The following is an 18,772-nucleotide window of genomic DNA, read 5'->3' on the forward strand; positions in this document are numbered from 1 at the left end:
GTCTTATGTTGGAGCTGCTGAGCCCCCGTCATTGCTGCTGGGGGGCTGGTGTTATGAGCCTTTTTCTTTTGGTTCAGTGATTGAAATATGTCAGCTTAGGGAATATGAATGGGCAGCATCTCTGATATCTTTGTATTTTGCACAGTACAGAAGAAAATGCATTTCTGTTGCTATTTCTCCAGTGTTGCACTGCATGCTAAGTCTGGTTTCTTGGGGTTTCCAGTTCAGGTTTTGTCTGCATATTTCTAATTTGTGAGATCACGATGGGGTATTCTGCTAGTGGGTAGTTGCTGTGTAATGATCTGTAGCTGTTCCCAGTAATAGATGTGTGTTAGGGTTCTAGGGTCAGCTGAAATATTTACAGTGCTGTCGTTTCACGGGCTTTGCAGCCAGTTGCAGGGAGTGGGACCCTGGATGCCTGCCCTTTTCTCTTCCACCACCAAGGATGCCCCTGAATGTTTAAAAAGAACTGCTCTGTCAATCCCTCAATTCACTCACTACCATCCCCCAGTGTTGACCCCTTTCCCCTACCTTTCCTCCCACCAGCTTTCTCCCTCTGCCCCCACAAGGCTCAAATCACTCCTCCCCCATTCTTTCTCTCTCCCACCATCCCCAGAAACACCCTTTTGCCTTCCCCCCAAAACCTGACCCACTCCCCCCTCCCTCCAGCTCTCTCTCGCTACTGCCCTAACAGGACTTCCAGCTTTTTCTCTCTGCCCCCACACAAGGCTTAAACTCCTCCCCAGATCCCTCCCTGTCTGCTCCCTCTCCTCAGTTCTATTCCCTTATCCCAGCAAGATACCCTAGCTTTCTGTCTGTCTGTCTCTCTTCCCCTCCCCCCCCCCCAATAGGCTTGACTCATGGGGAGGTAGAAATAGAGAAATCTCCCCTTCCCCAATTCTCTCTTCCTCATTCCAGCAAGATGTCCTAGCTTTTTCTCTGTTTGTCCTCCCCCACTTTAGCAAACCCCCCCCCCCAGCTTTTTCTCTTTCTGCCACCCCCATTTTAGCAGGACCCCTAGGTCTCTCCTGCCTTTCCCCAAGCTCATTGTCTATTCCGGTTCAGGCATCACCGGAGCTCCACTGCTCCCTCCTTTGCTCAGGCCATAAAGACCAAGGCTGAAGCTGCAGGGCCATCTCTTCCAGAATACGAGAGCCAACACCAACTCTCCCGGCACTTTTCCTGTCTTTGAAGGCCAGCCCACTACTGCCCAATTCTTGCTTGCAGCTAAAATCTCTCTTCCGGCCCATGCAGGTCTCCACTGCCATTGCTACGATTTCCTGCTTCTCGTGCCTAATTCTATGGGGCAACTGCAGAATTGTGCAAGGGAGGGGAATTCTGTGCACAATGCAGAACACTCCCCTGGAATAAAATAACTGCTGCCCTGCTTCTCCTCTAATCCCTTTATATGTCCTGAGTTGCACATCTATAGTCAGGACTCCTAAGAAAATTAAAAAAGTCATGGGATAGGAGGCGATGTCCTTTTGTGGATTGCAAACTTGCTAAAAGACAGGAAACAGAGAGTAGGATTAAATGGTTAGTTTTCTTGTGGAGAAAGGTAATCAGTGGAGTGCCTCAGGGATCTGTACTTGGATCAGTGCTTTTCAATATATTTATAAATGATCTGGAAAAGGATACAACGAGTAAGGTGATCAAATTTGCGGATAACCCAAAATTATTCAGAGTAGTTAAATCACAAGCAGATTGTGCTAAATTGCAGGAGGACCTTGCGAGACTGGAAGATTGGGCATCCAAATGGCAGATGAAGTTTAATGTGGACAAGTGCAAGGTGATGCACATAGGGAAAAGTAACCCATATTGTAGGTACACGATGTTAGGTTCCATATTAGGAGCTACCACCCAGGAAAAAGTTCTGGGCATCATAGTTGACAATACATTGAAATCATCGGCTCAGTATACAGTAGTAACATTGGAAAAGGTTCAGAGAAGGGGAACTAAAATGATAAGGGAAATGGAACAGCTCCTCTATGAGGAAAGGCTAAAGAGGTTAGGGCTGTTCAGCTTGGAGAAAAGACGGCTGAGGGGGGTTATGATAGAGGTCTTTAAAATCATAAGAGGACTAGAACAGGTAAATGTGAATTGGTTATTAACTCTTTCAGATAAAAGAAGGACTAGGGGGCACTGCATAAAGTTAGCAAGTAGCATATTTAAAACAAATTGGAGAACATTATTTTTCACTTAATGTACAACTTAGCTCTGGAATACATTGCCCAAGGATGAGGTAGTTAGTGTAGATGGGTTTAAAAGGGTTTGGACAAGTTCCTGAAGGAGAAGTCCATAAACTGCTTGTGATGGAGTGTTACCTTAAGGAGCCCGGTTCAGGCTTTTAACCCAGTCTTCCTTAAGGAAGAACGCAGCAAGGGATTCTGGGTGAAGGGAAGATTCCTTCACCCTACTATAAGAACCCAAGCGCAGAGAGCTTGAGAGCCTCCAGGGAGCTGAGAGAGTCTCACCATATGCAAGGAGCGGATACATCTAATGTTTGTGATTGACATACAAGTAAAAACCCTGCTCTGTTAAGATTGTGAATTACATGGAGTTAAGGAAAACTGTACTGCTTCTTTTGAGTTGATTTGTGTACTACCTGAAGCTAAGATGAGCTGCACTGCTTGTTTTGAGTTTGGAACCTTTATTCACTGTAAATAAACTGCACAAAGGGGAAAACAGCCAGTGTCTGCAGCCTGATTCTTTCAGGCTGTTACCAAGCCGCTCTCGCCAAGTTACTCACTATTATTAATCAAATGGACTTAGGGAATAGCCACTGTTTATTACTGTCATAAGTAGTATGGGATCTATTTCATGTTTGGGTAATTGCCAGGTTCTTATGGCCTGGATTGGCCACTGTTGGAGACAGGATGCTGGGGCTTGATGGACCCTTGGTCTGACCCAGCATGGCATGTTCTTAAGTTCTTAAGTCCCTGGGTTCACTAACAGGCACAGTTGCAGAGCATTTCTTCACACTTTCAATAGCTAAAGGAAACAAACATGATTCCCAAACAAGCTGAAGTCAAATGATATGTACTCAGACACCAAAGAAATGAAGACCAGACTTCTATGGGGGGTCAGGGCAGAAGAGTGAGAAAGTTAAAAGTCTGCAGTAATGTTTTGATAGCTGGTGCCTGAACTGAGCAGTAATTGTCAAGGAGAAGCGCAGGGCTTGGAGAAGAGGTAGACTGGAACCTGGCTCTGGCTATTACCTTGCAAAGGCAGGGGGAGGAAATGGAAACCATGACAATGTTTTGATTATAGTCAACAATGCAGTATATGTTATTTTTGGTTGATTTGTGAGTTCAAGGCTCAGAGTAGATTGCCTGCTCAGGGTGCTTGAAGAATTGCTAGGACATTCCTATTTTCTGCATTTGCACTGCTGCATAAAAATACAAAAGCCACCTAACTACCACTTAAAGCATCTTTTTAATTGCTGTCCAGTGATACAGACTAGACTGAGTAACCAGGCATCCTGATGTCAACATCAGGATTCAAACAGACCACACTGAAAATCTCTAGTTCTACTGTGCAAGCTTATTTCTGGCTTTCCTCAAATCTGTTGGATGCCATCCTTTTAGAGGGAGGTTCACGTCTTTTCTTATCTCAATAAAATATTATTTTACTTGGTCAGGACAATGTTGCTGTCTGCACTTTTCCTGCACTGAAAGCATCACCTGTCTGTGTTAAACTATATCGACAGAAGAAATAAAGAAGTACTCAATAGAGGTTATGCTGAAAGTCAATATACACTATATTTAAAGGAACAGAAATGTATTTCATGGCAGGGGAACATTTAACTTTATTTCCCAGTTTTTTGAAGATTGAAAAGACACTGCAATATAATTTGCAATTACTATATTATAAGATATCCATATTCAGTGCACTTATCCAGCAAAGGGACCTATTTACTAAAGGTTTTCTCCAATTGTGTGTCTCAGGGAAAAAGGCTTAGTAAATAGGGCCTTAACTTTGGCACTTAGCTGAACAAATGCCTGGATTTTAAAATCCTGCTGTTCCGACCTTCCTTGACATAGTCAACTAACTTGTTATCCAGCTGTTTCAGGGGTGGATCCAGGGTGTTACGAGAAGGAGCACCATTTTCCAGGTAAGTGAGCCAGATAACCCTGACAGTGGAAGCGGGACAATAAGTAAATCCATGGCTCTAGCACTAAATTTTCAAAATGAAAACTTTGATAAAATGAGAAAAATAGAAAAAAACTGAAAGGTGCAGCTACAAAGGTTAAGAGTGTATAATAGGCATGGATATTGTTTAAAAATACCATCTTAGAAGCACAGTCCAGGTGTATTCCATGCATTAAGAAAGGTAGAAGGAAGGCTATACAATTACCAGGCATGGTAAATAAGCGAGGTGAAAGGCTATTTTATCCAAAAAAAAACCTTCTTTCAAAAATTGGAAGAAGGATCCATCTGAAGAAAACAGGAAAAAGCATAAGCATTGTCAAGTGAAATATAAAACACTGATGAGGAAGGCTAAGAGAGAATTTGAAATGTTGGCCATAGACGCAAAAACTCATAAGCAGGAAACTGGCAAGGAAGTCAGTTGGACTGTTAGATGATCGAGAAGGTTAAAAGGGCTCTTAGGGAAGATAAGGCCATCACAGAAAAGCTAGATGAATTCTTTAGATCCATATTTACTAATGAGGTTTTTGGGAGATACTAGTTTCAGAGACTGTTTTCAAGAGTGATGATTCAAATGAACTGAACCAAATCACACAGAACATGAAAGATGTAATAGGCCAGTGTTGCGTCCGTCGGTGCTAGACGGCTTCGCCCCGTTTACCTCACCTTATTCGCGGCTCCTTCCTCTTACCTAGGAAAGATGGCTAGCGCAGCGTCTACAAGCCGAACTCTCCAGCATCCCCGGAACGGCTATGGTGCAGCCTCCCGCCATTGCTCCTCCCAGGTACCTACTAGGGTGCGCGCATGCGTGCACCCCACGTCTTTATACCAACCTTGGCGCAAACCTCGAGGACATTCCCTCATGCTGTCATCACGCCTTCTGGGTATATTGCCTTCACTAGTTTGCTAGCTCATTGAGTTAGCAAGAACTTGAATTCATTCTTGTCTACACTACTCTGCCGCTTCCGTGCTGCCACTGGAAGCTCTCTCTCTGCCCTTTGGGGTAACTGCTAACCTGGGTACCCGCTCCTCAGGGGGCCCTCTGCTTTATTTCAGGTGCCTTACAGGGGACAGGTACTCGCTCCTTGAGGGCCTGCTCTCCCTGCCTCGGTGCCTGTACCTTCTTTATCATACCTGGTGGAATCGCATACCAACAGCAAACACCTAGTGAGTACTCTAACTCTCAGTCTATCTCATCCACAGTATCTCCTAGCTGGGAAACCTGCTGCGGAACTCCTATCATCATCAAGGAGAGAAGGGCTCCCTCTGCCGAGGTCCCTGAGACTGCAGCTACCAGACTGCCTCACTACTGCCACCTCTGGTGGCTCTCTTCAAGCGGTTTAATAAAGAACTAACTGTGTTTTGTGCATTACGAGTCTAGCCCAGTGCTGTGGCTCCTCACGGGCCTCCTCCCCGTGGGCGTGGTCATCTCCCACAGCACCCAAGGATCCATCAAAACACACTCAACCATAACAGCCAGATTGGCAAACTAAACAGTAGCAAATCAACTGGACTGGATGGAATACATCCTTGGGTTCTGAAATTACAGATCTATTAGAAAAAATTTGTAACCTATCATTAAAATCATCCATTGACGACTGGAGGGTGGCCAATGTAACCCCGATATTTAAAAAGGGCTCCAGGAAACTATAGACTGCTGAGTCTGACTTCAATACCAGGACAAATAATGGAAAATATTCTAAAAAGCAAAATCACACAACATATACAAAGTCATAGTTTATTGGATCACAGCCAGCATGGATTTACCCGAGGAAAGACTTGCCTCACAAATCTGCTACTTTTGTTGAAGGGGTTAATAAACGTAGATAAAAGTGAACTGATAGATGTAGTGTCGTTGGATGTTCAGAAGGCGTTAGCTGTAGTGTATTTGGATTTTCAGAAGGCAATTAACAAAGTCCCTCATGAAAGGCTTCTAAGAAACTTAAAAAGTCATGGGATAGGAGGCGATGTCCTTTCATGGATTGCAAACTGATAAAAGACAAGAAATAGAGAGTAGGATTAAATGAACCATTTTCTCAGTGGTAAAAGGTAAACAGTGGGGTGTCTCAGGGATCTGTACATGGACCAGTGCTTTTCAATATATTTATAAATGATCTGGAAAGGGGTATGACAGGTGAGGTGATCAAATTTGCAGATGACACAAAATTATTCAGATTAGTTAAATCACATGTGGATTGTGATAAATTGCAGGAGGAACTTGTGAGACTGGAAGATTAGGCATCCAAATGACAGGTGAAATTGAATGTGGACAAGTGCAAAATGATACATATAGGGAAAAATAACCTATGCTGTAGTTAAAAGATGTTAGGTTCCATATTAGGCTTTACCACCCAGAAAAAAGAACTAATAGTCATAGTGGTTAATACATTGAAATTGTCGGTTCAGTGTGCTGCATTGGTCAAAAAAGCAAACCGAATGGTGAATAAAATGGAGAATGTCATGAATCCGTACCTTGAGTACTGTGTGCAATTCTGGTCATCGCATCTCAAAAAAAGATATAGCTGCACTGTAGAAGATACAGAGAAGAGCAACTAAAATGATAAAGGGGATGGAACGGCTCCCCTGTGCGGAAAGGCTAAAGAGGTTAGGGCTGGTTCAGCTTGGAGAAGAGACAGCTGAGGGGGGATATGATAGAGGTCTATAAAATCATTAGAGGACTAGAAAGGGTAAATGTGAATTCGTTATTTAATCTTTCAGATAATAGAAGGACTAGGGGGCACTCCATGAAATTAACAAGTAGCACATTTAAAACAAACTAGAGAAAATTATTTTTCACTCAATGCACAATTAAGCTCTGGGATTTGTTGCCAGAGGATGTGGTTAGGGCAGTTAGTGTAGCTGTGTTTAAAAAAGGTTTGGATAATTTCCTGGAGGAGTAGTCCATAATCTGCTATTAATCAAATTGACTTAGGGAATAGCCACTGCTATTACTGGCATCAGTAGCATGGGATCTATTTAATGTTTGGGTACTTGCCAGGTACTTGTAACCTGGATTGGCCACTGTTGGAAACAGGATACTTGGCTTAATGGTCCCTTAGGCTGACCCAGTTTGGCAACTTATATTCTTATGTTCTTTCAGCATTATCCAGGTAGCCTGATAAATTTAGAACAGCTGCAGAGTAGTCCTAAAGTTAACCAGAGAAACGTATCCAGCTAACTTTAAGATAAGCAGATATACTCAGTGCTACACCTGCACCACTGAATACTCCAGCCAAGTTAGCCTAATCAGTTTATCTGGCTAAGTTTCTTAGCTGGTCAGTGGCCTAATATGTCTGGGTCTAAAGTTGTCTGCTTCTGGTTTTGCTCTTTCTTTATCCTAAACTAAAACTAAACTGCCCCATATCAGTTCTTATCATATTTGCCTATGTGACCTCGTTTCTCTGTGGAAAGATAGAAACCTAGGTTCTAACTCTATGTGTACCCTGGGGGCTTGATTACAACTAATATCAGATCTATCTCCCAAGCATTCTCTTCAAGTTCTCCTTTCAGCTGCAGTGGGTCCTGGATATTTACAAGTAAACACAGGAGACAAATCTGATATTTTGAGTGTTCAAGCACCCAGACACCCAGAGACTTGGTGCCTATGGATCTAAGGATTACAGAAAAGAATGGTATTGTCAACTGATTTAAGAGCTGTTCTTTCAAAAAATCGCACAAAGAGTGTCAATCAATACGCCAATCCGGCACTTTAATTGCACTCATCAAGACATAACTTTGATAGTTGGTCCCCCGACACAGATCCATGTTTCGCCTGAAGACTGCATCAGGAGGGTCAGAAACATCAGAAAGCATTAAATTAGTAATTCTCAGAACTATCGAAGTTATGTCTTGATGTGTGCAATTAAAGTGCCAGATTAAACTGCCGGGTTGGCATATTGATGGACACTCTTTATGGGATTTTTTTTTTTTTAAAGGACAGCCCTTAAATCAGTTGGCAATACCTTTTTTTTTGTGTACTTAGTTTTGTGTTGCCATTGTCTCTCCACTTTTTTGCTATGCATAAGGATTACAAGCCATCTGATCAATCATGCTAATTAATTTCTTTATATTTTCAGCCTTATCATCAATGTTCAGACAAGCCTTAACTGGTCCTTGCTTTTCTACAGAGTGTAACCAACATTTTATAATATCTATTTTATAATCTCAAGGGATTTCTTTGTACTGCACTCAAAAGAAGGAGATTTACATGGTTTGCCAATAGGATTACAATATTATATAAACAATAGAGTTGGAGGAGCCTTGTGAGGCTTGAGCCCAGAACGAGCTCATCCATACGGATGAGAAGCCAAGAGGAAGCCACTTCCGGATTACAGCTGCCTGTCTGCCTCCCTCCCCTGCCATGATTCATGCACCTGCTACTGTTGCATCCAAGTCTCTCTTTCCCCTACTGCTCTTGAGACAACAGTAGTGCAGGTCACAGGGAAGCAGAGAGAATCTGGATTTCATGTTCCCTTGATTTCTTCCTCTTCAAAGAATGAGCAAGGAGAGAAGAAGTAAACTGAAAAGGAGCAACCATGGAAATAAAGAGTACAGAGCTCCTCCAGCCGCAATGCTGCCGATGTGGGAGAAGAAGGCAGGGAGGACTCATAAGGATATGGATATGCAAACTGAGAAGGAGGAAGAGGGAGGAGAAGAAAGGAAGGAGGTGAAGGCAAGAAATAGGTGGAGAGAGAAAGAGTAAGCAAGGAGATGAAATATGGGCAGTAAGAAAGAAGAGTGGAGATGAAGGGAGGGGACGAGGAAAAAAGGGAAATAAAAGGAGGCAATATAAAGGTACGGGAGGAAATGAGAACAGAGGGCACGAAGGGAGGGAAAGTAGCGAGCAGGTAGAAGGGAGAGAAGGGCGACCAAAATGATAAAGGGGATGGAACAGCTTCCCTATGAGGAAAGACTAAAGAGGTTAGGGCTGTTCAGCTTGGAGAAGAGATGGCTGAGGGGGATATGATAGAGGTGTTTAAAATCATGAGAGGTCTTGAACAGGTTAATGTGAATCAGTTATTTACTCTTTCGGATAATAGAAAGACTAGGGGCACTCCATGAAGTTAGCATGTAGCACATTTAAAACTAATCGGGGACAATTCTTTTTCACTCAACGCACAATTAAACTCCGGAATTTGTTGCCAGGAGATGTGGTTAGTGCAGTTAGTGTAGCTGGGTTTAAAAAGGTTTGGATAAGTTTGTGGAGAAGTCCATTACCTGCTATTAATCAAGATGACTTAGGGAATGGCCTCTGCTACTACTGGTATCAGTAGCATGGGATATACTTGGGGCCAGAGTTTAGTAGCTACGTGCGGGAGTAGATTTGTGTGCGCAACCCGGCGTGCACAAATCTACGCTCAGTTTTATAACATGCACGCACAGCCGCAACCTTGGCAACACAAACAAGTAACTAAAGAAACAGGGTTTATGGGAAAATACCTTGATGAATCAGGCCCTTATTAGCTGGATAATGCTGAAAATTGGGGTTATACAGCTGACAGAGTCATTTATCGTTTTGAAAAGGTTTTTACCATGGGAGGGAGGGAGGAGAGAGAGAGAATGGAATATGTAAGTTTACTATTCATACCACTGTAAGAGGGGGCACTTTTAACTCAGTGTGAGGTTTGGGGGAGTGGGGTAGGTTTTGGGGGACAGTTTTACATATACAGTCAGAGGTACAAACAGCAAAGTTGACATCAGTGAAGATTTTCTGTCATTTGGAGTGATGAAAGGTAAAAGAGGAGTTGAATTATACAATGTACTCTCTACCTAGCTTGATTCTAGCTTGGTTTTGCTCCCCAAAACCTTCCCCTCCCCCCAAACCTCACCCTGAGTTATAAATAGTAAACTTACATATTGGTCTCTCTCTCTCTCTCTCCCCCACTATTTGCAATAAAAATCTTTTTGGTCAGTAACACGTCTGCAGTGGATTAATCAGCATACTATGCGAAAAATAGCGTGATGCAATAAATGTGTTGCGCATTGCAGAAATTACCTATGTGATCCAGGAGCAGGGAAATTGGCCTAACCATGCCCCCTTTTTATTGCGGGTGGTATTTCTGCTATATTTATAACATTTTGATGAATTTAGGTCTAACTTAGCTGCATAATGACACTCCACCCCAGAATGCCCTTGGACCATCCCTAACATATTTTAGCTGGATAATAATGTATCCAGCTATGTTGGGGGTGGTAAGGGGGCCACACTGACAGGATTTTTAAATCGCATTGTTTGTCTGGTTAAGTGCCATATTTATTTGGACAAACATGCTCAAAATGGACTCCACAATGTTTATTTCCAGATCCCGCACATATCACAAGTAGAATAATATTATCAGTTGGAGGGGTAATTTTCAAACAGCTCACATGGCATGAAGTCTACAGGTATATTATACATCCAGATTTTACCAAGTATTTCCACAGCGAACGTATGCACATAAGTTAGTAATGAAAATACTTGAGTAATTGGTTGAGCGCAAATAAAAGTAAACAAGCAAGAGTACCCAAACCACAATATAGATGTCAAAACACAGCAAACTACTTTTTTTATTTCAGGAGAAAAAGACTTCAGAAGCCAAATCATAGGCAAGAGCTTTCGATTTGATTACTTTAGCAGGATCATTAGTCAGAAAAATCTCCTATTTTTTCTATTTATTTATTCTGTGTAAACCTGTTATGAAAACACAATTAAATTATAACACTAAAAAGTAAAGCTCCGACGAGGTATCCCGTTTCGCCATATTGGCTGCCTCAGAGAAATAGACCAAAAGCAACTTCCAGCAATATGGTGTGCTAGTCGTTAAGTCAACAAAGCTTTTAACAGTGGCAAACCTAATCTGTTGCTCCAGGACAAATTTGAATTTCTTTACCAATCTCCATAAGGTTAAAAGAATTTTGAAGTAAAATGTAATCTTTATGAATCTCATATTAATGTGTAATAGGAGTGAAGCGCTTTCATAAGTTGCAGTTCCAGCATAAATATTTGCATGAAAGGAACATCTTGCTTTAAATTTTTAACAAGATTAGTCATATCCTAGCCCGAGTCAACTTTAGCACAGCCATTTAGGTGCATAAAAATGGGTTATATGTATTTAAATGGCTTTGAAAATTACCCCCAAAATGCTAAAAGGGTGCAAAGTTTGCAGGCTGGAGAGGCAGTATAATGGTACCTTTTAAGATGTGTATGGTTTTTTGCCTTGGATACGGACACTATGGGGGGCGAGGGCCTTCACTGAAATAATTTTGTCCCTGAAGAAGCTTGTTTTAGCAAAACATATTGGGCATGTTTGTTTGCTACTTTTTATGTGCAATTATATCCTACTGAAGTATGCCAGAAGTAATCCATGGTTTGCCATTAATGCTATGTTGGAATGAGATTGAAGTTATCGCACAACTCTTTACAAATTGGACTGCTGTTTGCTCTTTCAGGATCTTTTTGAAAGCCATCAATAACAATTGAATGTGTCAATGTGTTTGGAAGGGCAAGAAAGTGCGTTAATACATCTTCAAGACTGGTGACACATTAAACTAGAGCGACAATAATATATGCACACTCTCATTTCATGACTCTACACATACTGGATTTTTTTTTGTTACTAATTTTGTTTGGGGGTCAGCTGATAATTGATAAGAGAAAGGTAATCAATTCTTTTTTTTTTTCCTTTGGTTATGGATCCATGATACAGCAATCCTTTCTCTTCCCTTTTTTAAGAGGAGGAGTTAAGAAGGTTTCTATCTTGTGTGAATGCATGGGTGAATGGTGTGTTTGTAGTTTTTAACTTTTGTGGTTCCTCTGTAGTGTCTTACTTATTTTTGTGTATTAGGTGGCTGTTAAATTCTAGTTTGATTATTACTATTATCTTTTGAATTTGTTATAATATTTGTAATTAAGTATAAAGGGAAGGATATTTTAATGGCTTTACATTGATATTTGTAAAGTAAATGAGGCTATTGATTTATTGTATTGTACATCTTTCTTTGAGTTTAGTTTGAGATCTAGTACATGACCATAAGCTCACTTACCCAAAGATCATGTCATTTAAGGATGAACATAGAGCAAATAATTAAGCATCTCTAAACAGCTGTAAATTACTTTGAAAAATTAAGATGCTTGAGTTCATTATCTGTTTGCTGTATAACTTTCAAGTCACGTAATATGGGCCGGATTTTAATACCTAAGCGCGGGCGTAGATTTGTGTGCACAACCTGGTGCGCACAAATCTATGCCCGATTTTCTAACATGTGCGTGCAGCCATGTGCATGTTATAAAATCCGGGGTCGGCACGTACAAGGCGTGTGCCGAGCCCTAGGGGAGCCCCGATGGCTTTCCCTGTTCCCTCAGAGGCCACTCCGAGGGAACTTTCCTTCCACCCCCCCCACCTTCCCCTCCCTTCCCCTCCCTTCCCCTACGTAACCCGTTCCCCCAGCCCTACCTAAACCCCCCCTAACCTTTATTCCATAAGTTGCGCCTGCCTCTGGGCAGGTGTAGGTTGCGTGCGCCGGTCGAGTGTCGGCACGCACTCCCCCAGCACGGCCTCTGTGCCGGAGGCCTCATTCCCGCCCCTGCCCCACCCCTTTCACAAAGCCCCAGGACATACGCGTGTCCCGGGGCCTATGCAAAATAGGCTCGGCGTGCATAGGGCTTTTAAAATCTGCCCCTATCTGTTTAATTCATCAATGGGAAATCATGGTTATCTTCTTAGTTACTGTTTGGTGAAAATGTCATGTGAAGTTCAGCTGTGTTCTACCTGAAGATGTTATAAGCAGGAATAACTAGGCCAAAATTGTAAAATTCATTTTTACTGAGCAGAAACTGAGGATGAGATTGATAAACTATCATTGCAAGTAGGCAAATGTGCAAATCAAACATTTCAGTTTCGTTAAGGGTCTGATTCAAGCCTGGAGAGAGAGAGAGAGAGAGTGTGTGTGTGTGTGTGTGTGTGTATGTGTGTAAGGGATTCCAAGTGCTTTGGGTTTTTTTTTTCTTTTTGTTAGTTTAATTTACTCCTTTCTGGTTTCCAACATTAGCTTGGGTCTTCTCAGAAAAATGCCGTTTAAGGCTCATGACTTCCTTTTGTGATATCACCAACATCTGGACTCTGGGAGGAGGACGCAAACACTAGGGAGATAGATTTGTCTCTGAACAAATACACATGTGTGAAGGAAAGAGAGAGGAAACAAAAGCTAACAAGTAAATTCAGCAAATGATGCTTCCTGTATTCACAGGTCAAGCCCTGAAGATCGCAGTCATAAATACACATGCATTCATCCTGCATACAATTCAGGATATTTTCCCTGAGGACTGTGAAAGAACTCCAAATCATTGTGCTATAATTTCCTCTTCAGTGGTTTGGGGAATTTGTTTGTTTGTTTGGTTTTTGTTTGTTTTTTTTGCAGGGCAGGGAGGATTTTGTTAGAGGAGCAAGTATATTCCCTCTTTCTAAGCAACATGGAAAAAGTCAACAATTTGTTTTCTTACAGAGAGGTCTTCTGAAAGCAGATTGTGTGGCTTTGAACACGTGATATTTCACAAGCAAAAAATTGCAAATGTTGTTTCACTGTGTTCTGTGTTGTGAGATAAAGCCAATTCTAAAATTGCGGGTTTTAAATTGGTCTAGTTTAGTTGCCCTGCAGCATTTTGCCTATAGGGCTGCCTGATTTATTTATTTATTTACAATTATTTATAGAATGCTAATAACTTATGCACGTGGAAAGAGAGTTGAGGCTGCTGCTCTCCTAGCTCTATATGAGCACTGATGAATTGAGTTATGAAATAACTTAATTTTTTTCTGGCCAGGAAGATCCAGTCCCAGTTTTAACTGTACTGCATGTAGTGACTTGTATTCCTACTTTTCACAGAAACTCGATGTGGCACGTCCATGCATCCAGTGGTCTAGGTCAAGCTGTACTCCAAAAATGGTGCCAGTTGTCAGCATAACCTATACAGATAGTATTTGACTCACTTTTCTGAGACAGATTCCCATGTAGGTAAATGCACTCACTTTTTCCAGCCTACATTGGCAAAAGCTTCTAAAAACAGAAACGTGAGTAAATACTTAATCCTCTTATGTGAATCCTTTAAATTCTGTTCGCTGGTAACAACTGGCATTGTGTTCCTATTCAGTCCCTCTTCATCTCAGTTTACTAGTTCTCATTACCAAAGTCCAAGTCATCCCCTTGGTGATTTTTACCAGTATGCCTCATAAGGTATAGCATCAGATTTTTGCACCCTGCAGATACGCGTGATCAATTACAGGAAATCCAGAGAAGCTTCCATTTAAATGAATAGTCTTCCCTTGGATATCTCGCTGCAAGCTGCAGCCAGTCCATGGCTCTGTTTAACCCATGGATCTCGCGTGGCTAAGCTTCAGAATTTCAGTGTCTGGTCCTGTATATTATGCAGCTGGGATAGCGCCTAAGAGTCCAGATGTCAGCACTCTGAAGATAACACTATCAGTCCACTTAAGAGAAAACTAGGCATGAATTAAAACAAACCGTGAGAAGAATGCATGCAATATCACATGTTTTAGTGTACATCAGTACTGATGGAATTGGGGATGTAAAAAAATACAGGTAGATTTTAAAAGCATTGCTCGTGCAAAAACAGCCCCATACACGCTTAAGTGGGCCGCACGTGAGCAAAGTGAATTTTAAGAATCCAGGAAGTACACGAGTACATACCTGTGCATGCGTCAAGAATAAGGAGGCAAAAAAGGGGCTTTCCAGAATGGGCCAAGTCGCACGCGTGTAACCCCCAAATTTTGCGAGGTTTACCATGGCAACCTGTGCCATGTTACCTGCGTAACTTTACTACTGGTCCTGATGAGGTGCAAGTCTGGAGAATTTGGGCTAGAACAAACCTATCCTGGGGATCCCACAGCCAGTCGGGTTTTCTGGATATCCACAATGAATATGCATGAGATATATTTGCAAACCATGGAAACTCAGTATATGCAAATTTATCTCATGCATATTCATTGTGGATATCCTGAAAACCCAACTGGCTGTGGGGTCCCCAGGGCAGGTTTGGGAAGCCCCGGACTAGAAGGATCCTGAACAATGTGGGGGGAGAGGGAACTTTAAACTCAGGGTGGGAATTGGAGGGGGGGGCTTCATTAGTCTGCCTAGGGCGCAAGGGTCTGCCCCCCCCCCCCTCCCAAAACTCACCCTGAGTTGAAAGTGCCCACTTACAGTGGAAGATATATAGAGTATCAGACTGTCTCTCTTTCTCTCTCTCACACTTATGAGTACAAGTGTAAAGGCTCCAACACAACACATACGTGTGGTAGGGATATTTTAAATGGTATGCGTATACTTGCACACATGATATAAAATTCAGTGTATTTTTGCTCACATGCCCAATACTCATGTTTATGGGCACATGCATGCACCTTTTAAAATTTACTTGTAAGGGATCAAGAAAATTGATTTCTATTTTTATCATATTTTCTAGAAAGATATTTGGCTTATATTGGGCACATGGTAGTGCACTGAAAATGGCTTTAATTAACACAATTTTGGATGCTGTATGCTTTTCTCAGCAGACAATATCATATGATCTAGATAACATGGAAATTGGAAAAATGACTTTCCTGTTGCATAAAATTAATTCTAAAAACAGGCTCTGAAAATAATTGGGAGAAATTTGACAAAATTATAGTTCTCAAAATATGCGAATTAAACCATTATTATTGAATCTGTTGACCTATGCTTATAATACACTACCCTAGAGCTACTCGTGGGTTAACTCATTAGTTGCAAATCAAACAATGCATGCACAGTGAGGTCCATGTACAGCCGTTGTCCGACTCAGCTAGTTAAGTGGATAAATGTATCCAGCTAACTTCACCCATATATTCAACAGCGCAGTCACACCGCCGAATATATACGGCTATCTTAAAGTTAACGGGATACATTTATCTGGCTAACTATAGGACAGCCCTGTGGGGATAAGTTGGCTTCTCCCCAGAATGCTCTCGCCCCACCTGCCACATAGCCAACTTAACTATTTCAAGGGATAACTAGTTATCTGGGTATGTGGCGGCCATTCAGCCACCACTCCTTAGCTGGTTAAGGCCTAACTTATCCGGCTACGTGGCCTTGAATATAGCCCTCCCCGAGTTCAGGATGGTTATGTGACTTGTGTCAGACTTTTTTTGTTTCCTTCTTCCTTCAATATTTTCTAAAATCCAGCCCCTTTTTTTAGTAGGCATCCCAAGCTGCGCATGAAAGATTCCCTATGACAGTTGTAATAAGTAACTTAAATTTCCATACCTTTTTCTTTTTTTTTTCAGAAAATGCATAGTAAACTGAAAGTTGTGGAGTAAATATAAATGTTTTTAATCAACGTGCACTATACAATGAAGAGATCATCCGTTTGTTTTGGCCTTCCTTTTTGTCTATAAGAACATTGCATAAAAACAGTATTCCAATGAGCACTGCTGCTGCTAATTATAGCATCTGCAGATCTGAGTGACCATTTGCAAACTTTATAACCTCTGCACTTGGCTTTCCTTAAGACCTATTGCACCACATAACTATAGGTTCATTTGGCCCAAAGTGGTGTTTTCATACAGCACGCAAAATAACCACATTGCAGCATAACACAGTTTCTCCTTCTGTATTAAGACATGCTTGGTCGCTGTAGTATTTATGCTTGCATTATATTGTGCAAAATATTAGATCTCTTACCTTCCAATTCATCCACAAAACAGTATACATCATATGTTTCATGGGGAGGCTGATTTCCATATGTTCTGATTCCTTCCAGACCCTTTTTATCTCCATAGCAATTTTCTCTTGGATTTCTGATTGGATATCTAAAATGGGACGATATGGTTATACTTAAGAAGCATTCTCGATCTACTCTAATGTATGAACAGAATAAATCGTGTTGAGCCTGCATTAATGTAATGCAGGTTGAACATCTCTGGGCAGTGCTTTGCCACAGGGTCAGATTTCCAATGGCCATATTGATACTAGAAAAGCTCAATTCTTTGCAGGTTAGAATAACTTTTATTAGACCAATATGAAAATTATAAAAAGATATAGTTGTCCATGAGTGTTTAATCCACATGGATCAAATAACCTGCTAATTGAATTGCATGTACTGAAATACAGTGAGATACAATAAAAGCTCCCGAGTGCCTTGTGGGCTGATGGCCAGGTCCTCCTAAACTTTGACACAAACAACTAAAATACAACTTGAATTTCTCACCTCACACTTTGGTCAGCCAGCCAGCCAGCATCACACTGCTCAAATCCATCTGCATATGCAGCTGTCAGCTGTTCAGGAGTAGCTATAGTTGCACCATTCTCCAGGCAAGCCTGCTTCGCATGCTCAAAATTCAAGGTGTACTTGCTGACCGATGTACGATAGTGAAACACAACACCTACAAAAGGAAGCACATTCAGTCTAGTGCCTTCAATAAATCACATTCTTTTCATGCACTATAAGAAAGATATCTACCTACACAACCTGCTAGACACTAAGGGGAACATTTTCAGTAAGGCATTTAATTGCAAACTTACATGCGTACTTGACAGCCCAAATAGAACAAGGCAATTTTCAAACCTAAGGGACCTCTGTATATCAAATTGGAAAATCAGATTGCTATGTCAGTAAATCTACATGTGCACACTGAGGTGAAGTAAACTAGGGGTGTACATTAAGGGGCGGATTTTAAAAGGGTTCCGCGTGTAAATCCTCAGGATTCATGTGCATGACCGCTCCTGCGCGCGCCGAGCCTATTTTGCATAGGGCCAGCGACGCGCACAAATCCCCGGGATGCGCGTATGTCCCGGGGCTTTGTGAAAGGGGCGGGGGCGGGACCGAGGCCTCCGGCACAGCAGCCGTGCCAGGGGATTGTGTGCTGGCAGCCGGCCGGCAGGCGTAACTTACAAAATAAAGGTAGGGGGGATTTAGGTAGGGCTGGGGGGTGGGTTAGAGAGGGGAAGAGAGGGGAAGGTGGAGGGGGGCCAAAGGAAAGTTCCCTCCGAGGCCACTCCGATTTCTAATCGGCCTCGAAGGGAACAGGAAAAGCCATCGGGGCTCCCCTAGAGTCGGCGCGTGCAAGGTGTACTAGTGTGCACCCCCTTGCGCACGCCGACCCCAGATTTTATAACGTATGCGGCTGCGTGCGCATGTTATAAAATCGGGCGTATATTTGTGCACGCTGGGTAGCGCACACAAATGTACCCCGCATGCATATGTTTAAAAATCTGGCCCTAAGTGTGTGTACATCTAATACATGTACATGCAATTTCCCCTGGACCACCTTTTCTTATGTGTATAAGTTTATGGACATTTTGAAAGTACAGACATACTTTCAGGTGGCTGAAAATCCACTTATCCACATCTGGTTGACCTGGTTTGACCTAAGCAGCAGGCTTACATACCAAGCAGTTTCCCCATAGATCAAAATGGGCACTATTATCATTACTCTGGCACTCCCCAACCTGATACCTCTCAATTGTTTTTCTTTTACTGCCTTCTCCCACCCTGGATTCTTCCATCTCCCCTCCATCATTCCGTGCCATCTCTATTACCAGTTTGCATCTCTGGTCTCTTATTTTTGCTGAAACATCTGCACCAATGATGACCACTAGTTTAGAAGCTTTCAAT

The 18,772-nt window shown here is 42.1% G+C and overlaps 1 protein-coding gene across 1 annotated transcript in view; it reads right to left on the reverse strand.

Moving 5' to 3' along the window:
• Positions 1-18,772, reverse strand: part of VCAN (versican) — a 298,710-nt gene that overhangs the window by 240,964 nt on the left and 38,974 nt on the right. Inside the window, exons 5-6 of the mRNA XM_029573809.1 lie at positions 17,366-17,540; positions 16,840-16,967 (exon numbers count right to left, since the gene is read on the reverse strand). Of these exons, the coding sequence (XP_029429669.1) occupies positions 16,840-16,967; positions 17,366-17,540 (303 nt within the window). The remainder of the gene's footprint in view (positions 1-16,839; positions 16,968-17,365; positions 17,541-18,772) is intronic.

The sequence above is a fragment of the Rhinatrema bivittatum genome, chromosome 1 (genome assembly GCF_901001135.1).
Source record: "Rhinatrema bivittatum chromosome 1, aRhiBiv1.1, whole genome shotgun sequence".
Taxonomy (NCBI): domain Eukaryota; kingdom Metazoa; phylum Chordata; class Amphibia; order Gymnophiona; family Rhinatrematidae; genus Rhinatrema; species Rhinatrema bivittatum.